Source organism: Leptinotarsa decemlineata, unplaced genomic scaffold (genome assembly GCF_025532065.1).
Source record: "Leptinotarsa decemlineata unplaced genomic scaffold, Ldec_3_MD MMD2_tig00026336_RagTag_RagTag, whole genome shotgun sequence".
NCBI lineage: Eukaryota > Metazoa > Arthropoda > Insecta > Coleoptera > Chrysomelidae > Leptinotarsa > Leptinotarsa decemlineata.
This window is the reverse complement of record NW_027412692.1, coordinates 4,803,599-4,822,341: the sequence shown is the minus strand read 5'-3', so window position 1 is coordinate 4,822,341 and position 18,743 is coordinate 4,803,599. Positions and strand designations below refer to the sequence as shown.

Here is an 18,743-nt window from a genome sequence, read left to right as displayed (position 1 = left end):
AATGACTGTGATATCTTCTCCCAAAATCTTAATAGTTTTAGAAATAAGTTGTATGAAATGTATAACTCTCATTGAATATTTTTTTTTAATAACTTTTTGTCATTTTGTTGTATGTACAAATCTATTTGTGATATTTACCTTTCCTACTCTAACTGGGCCATGGTCTGTAAACAAATAAATAAATGATTACATATTCGTTCATACGTTACATACATACGTTCATTACATAAATTCGTTGTCACCAGAAAGCACGGGTGTCACATTGAGTTTATTGACAACTTCAAATGCGAGAAATGTCTATCAAATACCCACAAATACCTCTCGCAGCTGCGCTATGCATGACTACTTGGATAAGGCCAGCAACCAAAGGTACCGGCACCCAAGGCATATTGTCACAATACTAGATAGCACTGTTTCAATCTGCCATGGATCTCATCCATGGTGATTGTTTTAATAAGAACACATCTGGTTATGAAAGAAGAAAGGGTCCCCGAATCTGTTGAAAAACTAAGCTGTGACATTGAAAAAAATGGAAAGATACTTTCTGCTTCTCTGTAGCTTTTAATGCAAAATGACAAATAATTGATACCAGAGTCTAAAAAATTGTCACTCATAGTGTCACAATACCGGACAGAGCTGTCAGATTCTAAAGTAGTAGATTTAAAGTACATTTTTATGTGCGTGGAGTGAATCTTAGGTTTCATAAATCATATATTTCCTTCCTTGGGGGAAGATGAAATTGATCTGATAAAATGTGTGCTCCATAACGCTGTGATATTGATATTCACACAATTCTCTTCTGCACTATAAAAATATCTTGAGCAGAGAGTTAACCTAGAAATTGAAGTATTTAATACTCGGTACATGAATATTTTGAAATAAGACTCAATTGTTAAATTCTGATCAAATTTAATAACTGAAAATATGTTATTTGCAAACCTGTTTATCATTGGAGTTAAGCATGAGAATATCTTCATTAGTTAATGTGATTAGTTTTGGCAATATGCCAGGCCACAATAACTTACAGAGTGTCTGAATAATAGGTTCAAGGTTTTAAATTTTTTCTCAACTGAATTCACAGAATGGGCTCAGGGTTAACCCCTGGGGTACTCCAATTTCAACTGAAAGTTCACTGGAAACAATATTTGATATTTCATCATTTTCCTTTCAAAAGTGAAAAAGTAAAGTGAGTAAAAATTAAATGAATTACTGTTCCATCTGCTGATCAATCTGGATAGGTACTTGCAGACTTTCCTTATGGTTTTCAAATTGCTGTTCGCTAGCAACTTTGAATTGGTTCACCCATGAATTTGGTAGTCTATCTCTGTAGATCTGAAAAATATGTCAATTTTATATTTGTATAATAAATGAATATTCAATACCCCAAATATATCAACTACAAACCAAAACATTAAATCAATATCACTCTACAAATCATCATCCCCTGAAAAAATTAATACTGAAGGAAAAGTTTCCAATGATTTGAAAGTGATTAGGACGTTGGTTCAGATTTGAAAAAATATCAATATATTCTCTTGCTGTTTAAATTCATAAGGCATAAAAATAAGATATCAAAAATCTTGGATTGTACTTCTTGTTAAATATTTTCGGATTATAATTCTGTCTAGTTTTTCTAAAACACTCGACTTTTGATATGCTACATGTTCAGTCAGTCCCCAGTATCACCACTAGTGGACCACATGTTCACATTGAATGATATAGAGAGAAAATTTAACAAAAGTACCGAAAAATAAAAAAATGGCCCCAGGGGTCAAATTTGACAGTGTCCACTGGTGGGCATTATATAATAACTTGCAGAGTGTCTGAATAATAGGTTCAACGTTTTCAGTATACTATTATGTCCTACCTTGCACACAAATTTCAAAATATCATGCTTGGATATTTCCTTTTCTGCTCTAGTTCCCCATGAAAATGAAGTCTTCTTTGAGAACTGATCCATCTCAACATTAAGGTACTTTTTATTTTTCATGGTATTCGTAATGTAATCTTTGACATTACCAAATATTTCATGCTTTCTTTCTACATCTATTTTGAGTGAATTCAAAAAGGAATAAAGGGAAGCTGGAAAATAAGTAATATTCAATTCACCTTCATAGGTTCACATATGATAAGCACAATCAAAATATTCAAATATTTAAGTTTTATGCTACCAAAACAACATGCGGAGTTTAAATAAAAAAAAAATGGTATATCTGAAATAATAAAACATTCGTAAACAAGTTATAACTAATTTTAATTTTTTTTACCGACAAGAAAGTGACATTGTCAGTAAAACAGACAAAACTTAGATTTCAGTATTTATCTAAAGAAATGAACTTAAAACGTTGAAGCCAGTCTCGAATATACCTACACAGTAGGTTGAATGGACTGACGCCTATCAGAAAACAACTACTCCCCTGGCTAATACCACGAAGGGCGTTGGATTATATCCGACAGGCGTCAGTGCAGGAATCTTCACAGAAAATTTCCTGCATATGCAATTGGCAATACAACTGAAAGAATCGACCCTTAATTTTGGAACGGGCACACTTGCAGACCGGTTTTGGGCTCATTAGCCACCCATCAGTGCAAGATAGTGGCCATCATCGACCTAAAGTCAATGCTATTCCATAATTGAAAATCGAAATTCTTTCAGAGTATTTCATTCTTCTTCCTAAGTTGGAGCGAACAACAGAATGTCACTCCATCTAGTGGACGAGGTACTAACCAACTGCATATCCCTAATTTGCCTGTATAGTTGTTTCTGATAGGCGTCAGTCCATTCAACCTACTGTGTAGGTATATTCGAGACTGGCTTCAACGTTTAAAGTTCATTTCTTTAGAATTGTGTGAATTTTGTCATTTGTCAATATAGAACAAACACACATTAATTTGCTAATTATTTGTTTGTCAATTTTAAGTTTGAATGTTCCATTTCAGTGCTAATTTCGAATTTTATGGAGAGATGTTTCCAGCAACATTTTCTGATTTATTATTATGGGTCACAGAATGATACATTCCATATTTAGTAGTCATTATGAAGAGCTGATTTTAATATTTGTGCTTACATTTGTGTAAATTATTATTTCAGTAATTACTTTAAAACATGGATATTTCATGAATAGATTCAACTCATGCGTGACATATAGTCCTGTTTTGAATGAGTGGAGTGATCCAGCTTGTAATGTTATCCATATTGGATAACATTATAAAGACAGCCTTTGAGGATGACAGAGTTCTATGTAAATAAAATTCAATATTAACACCGATCTTAATTCCTTACAAAAATCAATCCAAAAAAATCTGTGACCATGATATAATCAAGTAGTCTTGAAAATAGGTGATACTGAAATACCTATCAAATCTTCACATAAAAATTTGGGACTGACTATAGACACATTTTTTCGTTTCAGAGAACATATTACGAATAAATTGAAGAATGCATATTCTTGAGCTGACAGTTTTTGTCTGTGCAGGTAAAAAAAATGCTCTTGATACTCTCACACTTTAACAGTGTGAGTCCTTGCTTGAACGGAGTAGGTGCCCATCGAAAACAGAAAGTGCAAAATTCATGTGCTCAACTTATATATGGTATATGTAAATTCAGTAGAATATCTATGTCGGAAAAGATTAAACAATTGAAGTGGCTCAATATATACAATAGGCAACGTCATCATATGGCGTGTATGTTTCAAAGCATATTTAAATCAAGCATGAGAAATTGAAGTACAGGACAGACGTTCATAATCTGATCATTCGCCGTCAAACACTTACTATACCTAGACCCACAGAAGAAATATACACACGTTCTTTCTCTTACAGTGTCGCAAAATATATCAATATTATATTCAAATTATACAGTACATTTTTAGAATTATCCCCAATAGCATTTCGTTTTAAATTCAAACAATATTTATTTGATGGCTAGTGAAGTCATGACTGGATTACAAATAATGCTCTCTCTCTTTCCTATCTTTTTTTCTCCTCTCGTCTTTCTATTTTTATCGCTCCTAGGAAAACATTTCAAACTTTGACCTCAAATTAGTCATCACGATGTGAAATCCTTTTTCTTCATCTCTTCAGGCCGCAATGGAAGAACAGAAACAGTATCTGCTGCTATCTGAATCAATGTGCCTTTTTCCCCACTGTTGTTCTCATACCCCGATATGTGTCGAATTTTTTTTTTGGTAATCATATCTTCATTATAAGACATATTTTTAACTGTAATATGTGGCAGGAAATAAAATTATTAATATTATTATATTGTAACTTTTTTATGTATCCTGTATCTTTCATATGAATAGTATCTGATTCAATTCCATATAGAATGTTTAAAGTACAAACTGAATGTGAATAAGTGATTTTTGTATACCTAATTTAATGTTCATATAGGACTAGTTGTTTCCAAAGTAATTTTTTCTTTATGTAATTCAATGTAGACATGAAAATAGTTGTTGTGAGAGGGACTTTCCTTCCAAATTGTATCTGAAAGTAACTTCTGTGCATGATCTATTTAATAATTTATTTTTAAATTAATTGCTTTCTTCCTTCCTTAGGAAGTTTTCTACACTTTTTGTATAGAAATAGAAAAGTAGAAAGCCAATACTTTTCCCCAAAAATTTTAGATGTTGTGCTACTTACTCTCACTAACAGAATTATTAGACATGAAGATATGAGATAAAACCAACATTATTAATATTTTGTGAACATCTTCTGGGTATTCTTGATCAGGGACATGTTCAGTAGGATCCTTAAAGTAGCTCAAACCATTGCTCACTATATAGGCCTTTGTGGAATTTTGTGCGGCATCAACCACTATTACATTGTAGCCATACACCTACAATTCACAGGAATGTTAATGGGATATATGTTGAAAATAACTTGTTACTACATCTTTCAGAATATTGGTAGCGGTCTCTAGGATTTGTTGAAACAAAGGTCCAGCTTTAGGGAGTACATTTTTCTTGATTTCAGATCTTTTAAAACTCATGTGTTCACCGGCACGATTCACTATGTACCTGACCAAATCATTAACTTGTTCATCAGTATTTGTATTAACTTCTTCAAATGATTCTTCCAAAGTTTTTTGTGTTAAAGTAGTATTATTTTGTGTATGTTGAGTACGTTGAGACTTTCGTGGCATGATTTGGAAATAGATATGTTTCTAACATTCTTTTAATATCAACTCTAGATCAGCATAGTTCAGTTCTATTTATTGAAAACATAAAATTTGAAACTTTTCATTCACTTAGTACTAACCTAAAAAAACTGACACCGATTTCTTCTTCTTTACTACTTTTGTGGGCTGAACGCATAGATCGTTGCTTCAGTTACACTTAATTTTAGTTGTCTCCATCAAGAAAACAAATCCCTAGTAAGACAGATAACATGAGCATTCCAAGCACGATGGTATCTTTGTGAATCAAAAGGTGAAGTGGAATTGAAAGTTTTATCTATAAACAATACTGAGTTCATCTGCCTAATCACTATTTTTGTTTTGAGACGATGAGTAATAGATCATCTCCACAAGGTGAACTTTTAATAGTTAAACTGAACAAATATGAGATCAATATCACACTTATAAAGTTCTCAGATGTATTATCATTTTCGTTGTAGGATATCATGGAACTAATATAAGACGTCCATTACTATGAATAAATATTTGAACACAAAAATATTTGAACTTCGACAACTGACTAAGTACTTCAAATTTCCATTATTTCAACTTTTCCCATGAAACCAGAGAATAAACCACTTGTATTTATATAAAAAAAAATCTCAATTTTTGTGAAGGAAAACCTCCAGAATAAAGTATACCTTATGCTAATATACTAGTATTGATGTTTTTTAAAAGAAACCAAATGGCAAGAGGTTGAGGTTGTGTATTCAATTTATTCGAAAAACGATATGCTTTCTAGAGTTCACTGGATCATTGTGAATGGTTAGGAAATGTCCTTGACATTTCCGGAAGGATCACGGAATAAACGACTTCTATGCTTACAATTGGAAGTCAAATCTTAGGACAACATTCATTTACACCGTAAAGAGCTGTAGTTCAAATATTTATTATTACAACCAATATTTCTATTGTAATATCATTTTAAAGAGATGTAATAGTTAGCTCTTCATTGAAAATAGTGAAAACAAAAATTATTGTACGATGTCTTCCTGTATAATTCCCAAGATCCGAAACTATTGCAAGACTATAGAAAATTATACTAAGAATCGCTCTGTTCAATAAGGAATGAAATCAAATTTCAAATTATTAAATATACCGATGAAACGTTATACTCGATCTGAAAATCAATCCACCCGTTTCAACCATAGGACTGAAACCTAGAGTTATGGACCCGTGTTTAGATAAAACCAAAACTTTTACATTTTATAATGTACCAAAACTATCTAAGTACCTAAAATGTACTTGAAATGTGAGCACTTCATTCACTGTTCATTGAAGTATAAAAAAGATGCGCATGTAGTACCAAAAATTTTTTTTTCAGACACCTACTCTTCACTCATCTCTCTTGGTCGAGTGTCTGGCTTGAGCGAACAAACCAGTGGAATTTTGACTTACTGTTTCTGAGACTAACAAGGGGGTCACTTCGATTTTGTTCAATGGAAATACATTCATGTATGACAAGGACAAGAATGGTACTGACAAATTCATCAGTTACTAAGGTCTTAAATGCAATGAAGGAATCTGTCTTCTGATAGAATGATGATATTTTCCACTGATAAAAATCTGGCTTTTCCTCAGTCATATGACGTTTGGATTGAAGAGGAGGTATTTTGAATAGTCTATTCAATCCTGCTGCTGTGTTCCTCTCATTTGTATACTCCTAAACAATTGGAGTGGCTTTTGCACTCAGTGTAGTTTTTCATCCATCGCATTTGAATAACGATTTAGGTTTGTGAATTGAGTAAAAATTGAGTACGATGACTTCTTCGAAGTTTTCCGTGCGAAGAGTTGAAACTTAAGCGAGTCAAGGATTAACTAGGTCTTACCTTTCAATATGTCATTCCTAGCACGTTGAAAGATGAATCCACTCATAGACGTAATCAAATAAAAATATTCATTAAATTGACTTTTTACTCATCGTATTATCCTGAAGCAAATTTTTTTTAATTTAATTTAGTCATACTCTTGAAGGACCATTCTGAAATCAGTCTAGGGAGATACTAAGTCCGCCCTCTAGAAAGTTGAATTATGTGGGAAAGCTGACAGAGAATCGGCTGTGAGACCGATCATTAAACCCGACAAAAAGATCGAACCCCAGGACGATGGTGGTCGAGTCTCGTCGCTTTGTGGGATGAGTTTTCCAGTTCAGACGGCGAGACAGAGGCGGTTTAGAGGGCGGTAAATCTTGATGTGAAACGAAACAAATTCACTCTTTACGATGAACGTTAGCTGAAAACAATCCGCTTTAAGCAACTTCTCAGATTTACCTTTTTTACTTCAAAAGAAGAGTGTTTGATTTGATGAAATTGCATCTAGAAGACTTAAAAAAAACAATCTACGTCTTGGGTAACGTTCATTGAATGTGTTTAAGGAACTATTATATTTACCAAGTTTGACTAACATATTTTTTGTTGGAATCAAAATGAGTTTGACGACTATATCAAGGAGAAATATATATTTATGTATAGAAACATATTTGGAAATGGAATCTCTCGAAACCTTTATCTCTCCCGAAGTACCTACACAGCAGATTCTGGTAAAGGCCTACCGGAGAACAACTATTTCCCCATCTAATATCACATTGGATGCATTCAAGACACCTCACAGAGGTTAGTCTTCAGCGTGATCCTGCTGACTAACCTCTGTAAGGTATTCTGCATAAATGTATGTCGGATTTTATTCAATGTCCAGGGAAATAGTTGTTTTTTGGCAGGCATTAACCAGAATTAACCTACTGTGTAGATACGTTAGGAGAAATGAAATAAATATTTATTTTCTTATAGTCTTCTCCGGTTCTGTCACCTTGTCTTTCGGATTACCCATCACTTATGAACCATTTTGAAAACCATTGCCATGATTGATTCTTCGAAAATTTGAATGAATCCATTGACGTATTTTGATTCATATGAAAAAACTATAAAGTCTTTGTTTTTTTAGAAAAGCCAAGGATTAATGAAGAGACTCGATACATTTTTATCCCGATTAACTCGTCAACATCTCTGAAAGATGATTATTTTCAATTATTTTCGCGATACATTTTTCTAGATGTCATATTTTTCTTTTCTCAGGGAAAACGTAACCAACTTTGGACAAAAAATGTAGACCCGCCACTATTAGTGAACAATGGTCAAATATATAGCTATACAAAAAATATATCATTATTTCTTGGGTTTCTACTTCATCAGGCACCATACAATCACCATTTTGATATTTTATATATTTTCGATATATAACAAAAAACGAGCTTTTAATTTAATCGATTCATTGAAATTGTTTTTTAACTTTCTGATGCATTATAGTTGTCACATCACCAATCAATCGAAGTTTATAGTTGATGGATTTGGTTTGGTTGACATTTGTAAAATGTTTGGAGAATACACGAACTATATGTACATATTTAGGTATTATTTATTATTTGTCAGATATTGCAATTTATTTCATTGACATTCATCATCTAACAACACCATATTTATTAAACAATCTTTGAATATGTTGTCAGTTGTCAATTGTCTGAAATTTTATCAAGGGATCTATTGTTGCAAATATCCTATTCATCAGACCCAATTTGAGAAATCTAGGACCATTTGAAAGCTTAGAAATCGAAAAATGTGAAATGAGATCCATGGGCGACAAAGGTCCAATTCCAAATAACTTCGTTGTTAGTATTCTCCAGGAGAATACTAAGAATATAACCGGGTTAGTGTGCCTATGTTCTGGTGTTCATTTATGCCAGAGATTTTATTTCTACCTATCATAATTTGGGTTGTCCATAAATTGCTCGACTTCCGCGAACCAGCGTTGAACATTAGCCTAATAAAAGGTAAAACTGAAATTTCTGGCGTAGAGTACATTAGAACTGTATTACCCTGAAGCTGTTGGATTCCACTCAGAAAAGAGCCATCCACCTGCTTGGAGACGCGAACGATCTTTGTAGCTTGATGGCGATTGCCATGAACCCGCTGAAGAAATGGAACGCGTTCGTGAGCGGTATTAAAAAGTACAACTTCTGGAGACATCAATTTCAGCCCCATGAGTACGGGCCGAACAAACAGTAGGCCATCAAGTTTCGAAATGCCATAGCTTGACAATTCTCGCATAAGCCTAGGCAGGAGGCGAGAAGCCTTAGGCGGAGATCATCGAAATAAAGCTCTGTTGGGCAGGGAGCCACCCGTTACCATCAGCGGGAGCGTCTCCCATACCCCACCGTGGGTCTATGTGGTGGCGTATTCATCCTGATCATCTTGAGGGTCAGCAATGCTACTTCCTCCTACTTCCCCCCCATTCCCTAAACCTTTCCTTTTTCCAACCCCCCGACCACCCACTCCCAAATGTGGGAGGATTGTACATATGCTTTTATTTGTGAATAAAACTGTCTATTAGTTGCTTCAACATTTAATAGAGAAATAGGAAATAAAGGATTATTAATAATACACAGAATTAATAATTAACTGATTATACTATATAGGTGGCAGCACTACTCACATAACATACCTACATGTTATAAATGTACTCTCATATTTTTAACAATATGTCTGGACGTTGGAAAATGAATAATAATGAATAAAATAATAAGAAGAATTAAGCTTCACCATTATGTTATGAAAATGCTGTATCTATTCACAAATCATTTTCTAGCGGAGCGCGACTCCACCCTTCCGGGTCTTGCAGACACAGCGAATGCCAGGGGTGGATTCAAGTTCAAGGTGGGGATCGACGTGGAAAGTCTGTTGCTTGTATTATTCCAGACAGGTCATCGACTTGAGGGCTATTTGAATATCCGAGACAGTCTGCGTCTACTATAACTCGTTAACAATGATGAATCGAAGTATTTTCCAGTGACTATATCATCTATAATTCACAAAAGCTTGTTGAATTCGAAAATATAATGGATAAAGGGTTCCACAGCCGAGTGATATCATTGAGCGAAATTTTTTATGAGGGATGGAATTAATGATGTGGTGTTTATTGGGTTTATTCTTACATATCAGCGTCGATATTTGTGATGATTGTCTTGTTGCATTTACCAGTGGATTGAGAACATTCGAAACATTGATCTTGTATTCTATTTGTTGATATGTGTCTCCATCATAAGTAACTCTCGATCCTTAAAAAAATGACCATGTAGATTGAAAATTCTTCCAAGCGTCAAGAAATGAGTTTGATCCAGCTCCTTGGGACTCCTGGTTTGTAAGTTGACGAACTCTTTCTCTTCTCGTTTTTTCCTAGGATGTGCACATCCTCATCCATTCAGCTGGAATACAAAGTAGTTATCTGAAGTGGTGAAAATAATGTCTTCATGACTCATGAGTTTAATACAATCGAGTCTAGCTAATAGAAGAACTCGGGTGAGGTTCAGTTCGCATGTCAACATCCCCACCCTCACCTGCTCTTTCCCCTAACCCCAAAATAAAGTTACAAGGTTAAAATTTTCAGAAAGTTTCATCTTGTAATAAATTGGAACTGTAATATATCGAAGAAAAATTTCTCATCAATGAATATCCTTAAATCATTAACGAGGTAAGTCATGATATTGAGACAAGATAGTTCTTTCTTTGACTACATCTTCAGAATATGCTTTCTATCATTACTCACATTGAAATTCAGTCATTTTCATCGATGTTATTAATTTATCAGTATTTTGATTAGAAATCTCACTGTGGAAATGGCAGGTGTTGCTGAGGGTCATCTTTTGCATTGCATTACTTTCTTTTACCAAATAGTTCACATTGGATAACCAAGGTTTGAATTTTCTGACGTTACCATGAATAGCGTTTTCGTGAAGAGAGTTGTTCATTTTTACTTATACTTAGGCTTGTCTTTCAAGGGTAGCTGAGTCCAACAAAGCATGCATAGTTCTGGTTAACAGCACTGGCAGATCACGTCTGGTATGGTATTATGAATTCTTCATTTTTGAGGTCTTGGATTGAAAGCTGCAAAGGAAGACAGAAAGCTATTTCTCATTCGGCAGTTGATGTAGAAAATTGGCTTTGCAACAGATTTTCGTGTATACTACTGTACAGCTTGGATAAACAAGGTTTCAATTTTTGTGAGAGGAGTTTGCTCACTTATATTCAGGCTTGTTTTTAAGGACAGTTGAGTCCTATAATGCATTCGTGGTTTAATATTCAATATTCAATATATTTATCATATTTTGTTTGGTACAATATCTACTATAATAAAAATACATCGTAAACCCAAAGGAAACATAGAACATACCTAAGCAATGAATGCTTGTATCGTAATGTTCCATTCTTCCATTTGGGTATCTTAATTTACTTTTTTATACACTGCGAGTTTCGAACAATAATAATGATAATATTGATAATATCGAGTAGATGAATTTGAAATTTATCATAAGATTAATTTTATATTAGTTAGGTTGGTTAAGATAATGGGAAAGAGAAAATAAGAAAGAATAAGTAATAAGTTATAGACTAATAGAGGAGTGTGTATCAGTTGAAAATTAAATTTAGACTATTGTTTTCGAGAATGAAACTTTTAATGTTTTGTTTGTAGTTCGCCATTTTTGTTATTTGCTTTACTTTTAGAGGTAACATATTGTATAGTTTAGGTCCGAAATAGAATATAAATCTTTGTGTATGACTTTTTCTGAATTTGGGTATTCTGATAGATGGATCCTCAACAGATCTTGTATATTTTTCAGCAAGATTTTTTTCGTAGTTCTGTTTGTTTTTGAATATCCACTGAAGGCATTGATAGGAATATAGACCCCTGACATTCAAGATCTCGGAATTTTTATATAGCTGATGTGTTGAGAATAACCTAGGTTTCTTCAATATAATTTTCATCAAAGTGTTCTGTGTTGTTTAAAGTCGTTTTATTGTTTTATTATACATTCCACCCCAAGCATTTATACAACATCTCAGGACAGATTCCGCTACAGATTTATACAATATAAAGATATTTCTTTTATCCAAAATATCTCGTAATTGATAGAAGCTTTTAATTAGCAATCTGAGTCTTTTCACTACGTAATCAGAGTGCGCGTCCCATCTCAGATGCCGATCTATCATAATACCTAGATATTTTATATTTATCAACCTTTCTATCAATGGACAAGAGCAATTTTGTGTTTCACAGCCTGTTTGATGTATACTCAAAGTATTTTTTTCCGGTTGGTCATTTTGTAGTAAAGAGAAAGTTAGAAATTTTGTTTTACTAACATTCAGACTTAGAAGGTTATAATTTAACCATAGCCTTACATCGCTTAATACCTTCTGTGAATCTTTGTATACATTTTCCCATGAGTCCCCTGTAATAACAATAGCCGTGTCATCTGCATATGATATGAGATGCCCTTTGAAGTTTTGTATCGTACTTAAACTGTTTATATAAATTAGAAACAGAATTGGTCCTAGTACTGTTTCTTGGGGAACTCCTATTTTGACTTCCGTAGAACTACTGAATTGGTTATCGATTTTTATTTTTTGTACTCTATTAGTTAAGTAGTTTTTTAGTAAAAGTAGAGTTGGTCCCCGTATACCATATGTGTATAATTTATTCAGAAGCTTGCCATGTGCTACGGTATCGAAAGCTTTGGCAAGGTCCAGAAAAATCGTCAAACATTTTTGAGAGCTATCCAATGCCATTACGATATTTTCAATCATATCTAATACAGCACTTTCAGTATTAGAGTTTGCTATGAAACCAAATTGACTTTGTGATATTACATGATTTTCACAAAAGAAATTCATTAATCTATTTTTAAGTGTAAATTCAAAAATTTTCGCAAAATTATTTATAACAGAGATGGGCCTATAATTTTCTACACAATCGCGTTTGCCGGCTTTATGAATAGGAGTCACCGATGAGTCTTTCCACTGTTGTGGTAGTTTTCCTTGTCTATAAGTTAAGTTGATGATATGTACTAGTGGCTTTATCAGATATTTATGTATATTTTTTAGGTATAATGAGGATATGCCATCGGGACCTGGTGAACAGCTGTTTTTGAGTTTTGATATCATTTCAATTACTTCGTTTTGCGTCACTGGCTTTGAAAATATTGTTGATTGTATGGTTTGGTCTTTGAGGAAATTGTTAGGTAGAGATCCAACTTTGTCTATTTTTTTAGCCATATCAGAACCTATGCTGGCAAAGTAATCACTGAAAATATTTAATTTTTGATCAAAGCTTGTTACTGGCTCACCGTTTTTGTTTTTTATTTGAATGTTGGAGATGGATTGCTTAATTTTTTTTTATTTGTTACATCTTTGATCAGTTCCCAGGTTTTTTTGCAGTCTCCATTCAAAGAATTAAGTTTATTTCTATAGAAGTCATTTTTTGTCTTTTTGATTAGTGCGTTCAATTTATTTCTATATAAGTTAAATTCTTTTTTAAGCTCTACTGAAGGAGTGCGTGTCAAATTCTTTTTTAGTTTATCTCTCTTTCGAATGGATGTTATAAGTCCTGATGTGATCCATGGTTTAATTCTGTAATGTCTTTTTACGGGTATGTTATGATTATGGGAGGCTAATTCAGTGTAAAATTGGAGTTGAGAAGTAAACCTGTCATAAGCTTCCCAGTTTTCGCTTTCCAGATATTCATTAAGTTTTATGTAGTTGACTTTCTTTATTGACCTATTAATAATGGTTTGTGTGGGTATATTTTCTTGAAATATTTCTAGATAGGTTGTGTAATGATCAGTAAGATTTGTATGAAATATGACAGGCGTTGTTATTAAATTTTCCAAACCCTTTTTTTTTCTTAAAAATATATGATCAAGAATACTTTGTGAATCTTGAGTAACACGGGTGGGCTTGTTGATAAAGGAAAAATAACCATATTGCATGGGAATATTTACATATTCATCAATATATGTTGAAGATCTATCCATCAGATTCAAATTTATATCACCCATGAAAATATTTAAATCTCTTTTTCCAAGGGAAGAGAGATAGTTACGCAAGTCATCTATGTAGACTTGTGTGTCAGTTGACGGTAATCTATATGATGCTGTTAGTTCTATACACAGGTTGTGTATAGATATTTCTATTGATAGTAAGTGTGTTTCTGTAAATTTGACAATTGTAGCTTTTGAGTTCATATTCTCTTTCACGTATACAATAACACCATCATTTTGATTTTTTTTCGAGTTATTATAATATATTATATATCCTGGTATTTCATAGTCACTAAATGTGTCGATATTCCAAGTTTCAGACAGAACTAAAACATCAGTATATTCGTTTAATTCTTGTAAATATATTAATAGCTCATCAAAATTTTTATTTATACTTCTTATATTGAAATGTGCAATTGATAACACACCCCTCCCTTTGTCTTCTCTTATATCTCCTACAAAATAGTCTTTGATGTGGTTATATTCTAAAGTTTCTATTTCCTCATTCTCATCTAATAAATTAAGAAATTCTAACATTGTAAGTACTTATGCCTATGGATCGGAAACAATGTCAAATTAGTAAGTATTACAAGAGGTACACTCCCATGCGATATTTCATTTTTATTTAACGAAGCGAAGTTTTAATATGCACATTATAGTATTTGTATATAGATGAATATATTATGTAAGTATATTGATAATTCCAAGAAATATTAAAGATATAAGAAAAGAAAAAAAAAAGAAAGAGGAGTTTTTAACTTAATAGTACATACAATATCATTCAGGATACAAAAAGTTTGTTGTAATCTTCATGTGATTTGATGATTGAAACTTTCCCATTAAAGTTGACGTAGATTTTTCCCGAATCAGTCCATGTGTTTCTCAGAGAAACTTTTTCTATAACTTTGTTGAGAATTCCGACTCTCGTTTTGGTGAGGTCTTCACGGATAACTACTCTCGTACCTTTTAGCAATCTTTTCTTTGTATAAATCATTTGCTTAATGAAATAATCACTGAGTTTTACGAATATTCCTCGAGGTTTAGTTTCAGATTCCTTTTTCCCTATTCTGTAGCAAATAATTATGTCAGTATCTTTCAACTTGATAGACATTTTTGAATTTAGGAACTTGATCAATTCTTCTTTCAGGCTTTCCTTCGGTTTCTCTTCATAGTTGAACACACGTATATTATTTTTTTTCATTTCCTGCTCTATGCTGTCGTATTTTCTTTCCATAATTTGTTTTTCAGAGTTCATGGTTTCTATAACGCTGTGTAGATTGGTTATTTTCTCATTGGTATTCTTCCTGAAGTCATTGAACTCGTTTTTCAATTCATAAACATTTTTTTCAATCTCCTTTAGTTTTTGTTCAATAGAATTTGCGACTGCTTCGGCGACACTATCTGCTATGTTTTTCATGAATGTTTTGTCCTTGAGGAGATTCAACATTGCATCGTTTACAGATGATTTTATTTCTTCTGATAAATCCCTTGTTAAAACCATTTTTGATGGACAAAAATGTGTTATATTTACTATTACGTAGTTTTCACAGGAAAAATTCACAAATAGAAATGGGTATATAGCACTTCATCAACTATTGATTTTTACTCGTTTTATGGGAGCGACACAGATATACGTCTACTCACGGCACATTCGAACACTCGACTGAGCATTACTTGTGAAACAGGTAGAAACATCGCTGTAGTTTTCATTATTTGAATCACTTAAGGACAGTTGTCTTTAGTAGTCCAAATCCCCATTTGATGTAAGTATTGATAGATGAATAACTCACAATTTATTCTGTGCCTCTGGCATAGCACTTTTCCCAAACAACAGAACCGTAATACTTTTCTCGACAACGGTTTCTTCAGGAGATGAAGGGAACTTCATTTCCCGAATGCACTTCAGCTACCTTTTATGATTTGGGAAACCCAAATTAGACTTTGTTTCTAATATTACTCACATATATGGAGCTTCACCCCAACCATATACTCAGGCTGCATTTCTGATGCCGCCCGCTGACTCAGCCGCTTGATTTTAACCAGATGTCAAAAAATTCACGGCAAAAAACAGCAGCTCATCGCTTCGAAGTTCAACTTGACACAATTTGAGCTACGATTTTTGAAAACTCTTTCATTTTGAGAATGACGTTCTCCTGATTCTGATGTTTCCGAATCGGTTTTTTTAAACTAGCATAGATTCAAATACGACGTAAATTGTTACTTTCGCACAAGCACTGCTTTTGGAGGGGAGCATTTTAAAGATTTCTCTGCAATGATTGTGGATTTTCAAGAATTTTTCCAATTTTTCCACACAGATCTCCGATTTATTTTACAAAATCAACCACGAACATATTGAAAACAAGTGAGTAAGTCAATTGAGGTCAATCAGATGAGCGCTAGATAAACGAGCCCGCTCAAAAACCACTATCATGCCAAATCGTCAGATCTGACACCCTTTGGAAAATCAAAGAAGACAAAAGAAATGAGAGACATCACTACCGAGGAAACAAACAACTTTCGGAGAACAAACCCCGATACCACCTGAAAACTACGTTTTATGTAAATGAGAAACTTCACTAATAGCCTCAGTAAATAATTTCCAGAACCAACAACCAATCACCCTTGAGGATAATCTTATGAATTTAAGTGTTTACCGTGCCCGCGTCTTCGGGAAACTAATCCCCCGTGCACGAAATTCCGCAGGGCGTAGAAACTTCAGAAAATAATGTTTCATGCACTCTCAAACAGTGTAGAGCAAACTTGACGTTCATCAACATGTACTCTCATTTGTGGTCCTTTGGAACATTAGATAGCGAGGACCCTCCTGTGAACGAAACAGCTGTATGTCCAACCAGTGGCGTGGATTAGTTTTAAAATCTACTAGCGACCTGACCGGGCTTTGCACAAGTAGCAAAACATATATATGCCTTAATTTTTTTTGTCATAGTTCCACATCAGTTTGTTCCCGAAGACGTTTCTGGTTTTTACGTGTCTTACGTGTTAGGAATCACACGTTAAAAGGTAACACCTCGTTAGTCCTTAGCTCGCACAGGTTTCTCAACTTCTGAGAGTTGTCGTTCGTATGGGGGCGACAACTGATTAACGAAAAAACATATTTTAAACAGATTTTTTTATACCCGAAGGGTATGCTTTTGAAGATATGAGGGCTCTCTAGAAAGTTCTAGAACAGTCCTGAACATTCTAAAGTATTAAAAGGAATCGTACAACATTCCAGAACTTCCAGAATATTTTGGAACGTTGAATAATAGACTGGAACGTTCAGGAACATCCCGAAACACCTCAGATCATTGAATTATAAGGCTGATCAAGAGAATTATACAGTTGCGATAGCTATTCACCCCTTATTCAGGAAAGATGATTTCTTTTTTACCTGAAGAGCGATAAAAGAGTCTGAAAATTTCACCTTTTAGAAACTTTTATAACAGTCCAGAATATTCGACAGCTCTCCAAAACATTACGAAACATACCAGAATATTCAGGAATGTTCTAGAATACACTGGAATGTTGAGGATCTTCTCAGAACATCCAGGAACTTCTCAGGAAATCCAAAGACATTTTGAAATATTCCAGAACAGTACTGATTGCTGTGGAATGTTTTGAAACGTTGTGGGCCATTCGTAGCGTTTTTTGTGCCATTGTGTATTCAACTTCGAACCACTCTACGAGTACATATAAACGTAACTGCAATCTTCATCATCAAACGCATTGAAAAAGGTATGATGTGGCTACTGCCTGAATCTCGGATCTCAAGAATCCCGGAGGATTGTAAAACAACAGCCTTGAGTTTCCATCAGAGGTTGTCAGGTTTAGTGCATTAAACCCTAGGGTAAGACTCTGTATTTCGTAATTTGGATGATGGTCAGCGGCTGGTGTGATTTATTATAACTTTCTGTAACTGGGTCAACCCATCATAGCAGAAATCGAAAAAATGTATCCGAGATTGCGTCAGCAGCCAGCACTCGCCAACAGAAGAGGTCCAATCCTGCTCCACGACAACGAGCGTCCGCACGTTTCGCAAATCACACGTCCGAAAATTAAACGAATTGAGCGTCGAAGTTCTGCCTCACCCACCGTACTCTCCAGATTTTATACTTTACCGATTACCATTTTTTCAAGCACTTCGATATCTTTCTTACCGATATAACCCTTGCCAATCAGTGTACTAGGAAAAAACAGCCATCGTCGACTTCATAGACTCTCGAGTTCACATTTTTTCTGCTCACGGAATTAATCGGCATTGGCAAAATTGCACTGATTCAAATGGCGCTTATTTCGATTAAATAGAATAAGTATTCATTGAGTTTGAAGTAGACTCATAAAGTACGTATGTATTTCATTTTAAAATATTTATTTTCAAACATTCTAATGTTTTGAGACTTTTTTACATATTTGATAGTTTTCATGAATAAATTTCCTTATGAAGTTGAATCATAAAGTACGCGTAACAAATAATATATTTCATTTTGAAATATTTATTTTCAAACATTCTAATGTTTTGAAACTTTTTTACATATTTGATAGTTTTCAAGAAGACATTTCCGTATAAAGGCTCTGTTGACTGTGACAACATTTTCTATATCTGATATACTGTGTATTAATACAGGAAATAGCAGTTAGTAACGGTTTCTCGATATGTATTGTAGAAGATATTATAAGGAAGAAAAAGTTTAGGTTGAGAATGAA

At 33.8% G+C, this 18,743-nt stretch overlaps 1 protein-coding gene across 1 annotated transcript; it reads right to left on the bottom strand.

The window, feature by feature from the left end:
- Positions 1-889: 889 nt before the first annotated feature.
- Positions 890-5,282, bottom strand: LOC111513905 (non-structural maintenance of chromosomes element 3 homolog). Its single transcript, XM_023170469.2, has 4 exons — positions 4,892-5,282; positions 4,642-4,837; positions 1,868-2,082; positions 890-1,332 (listed from the first exon to the last, which is right to left on the bottom strand). The coding sequence occupies exons 1-4, from the start codon at positions 5,141-5,143 to the stop codon at positions 1,207-1,209; spliced, it is 789 nt and encodes a 262-aa protein (XP_023026237.2). The 5' UTR covers positions 5,144-5,282; the 3' UTR covers positions 890-1,206.
- Positions 5,283-18,743: the final 13,461 nt, after the last annotated feature.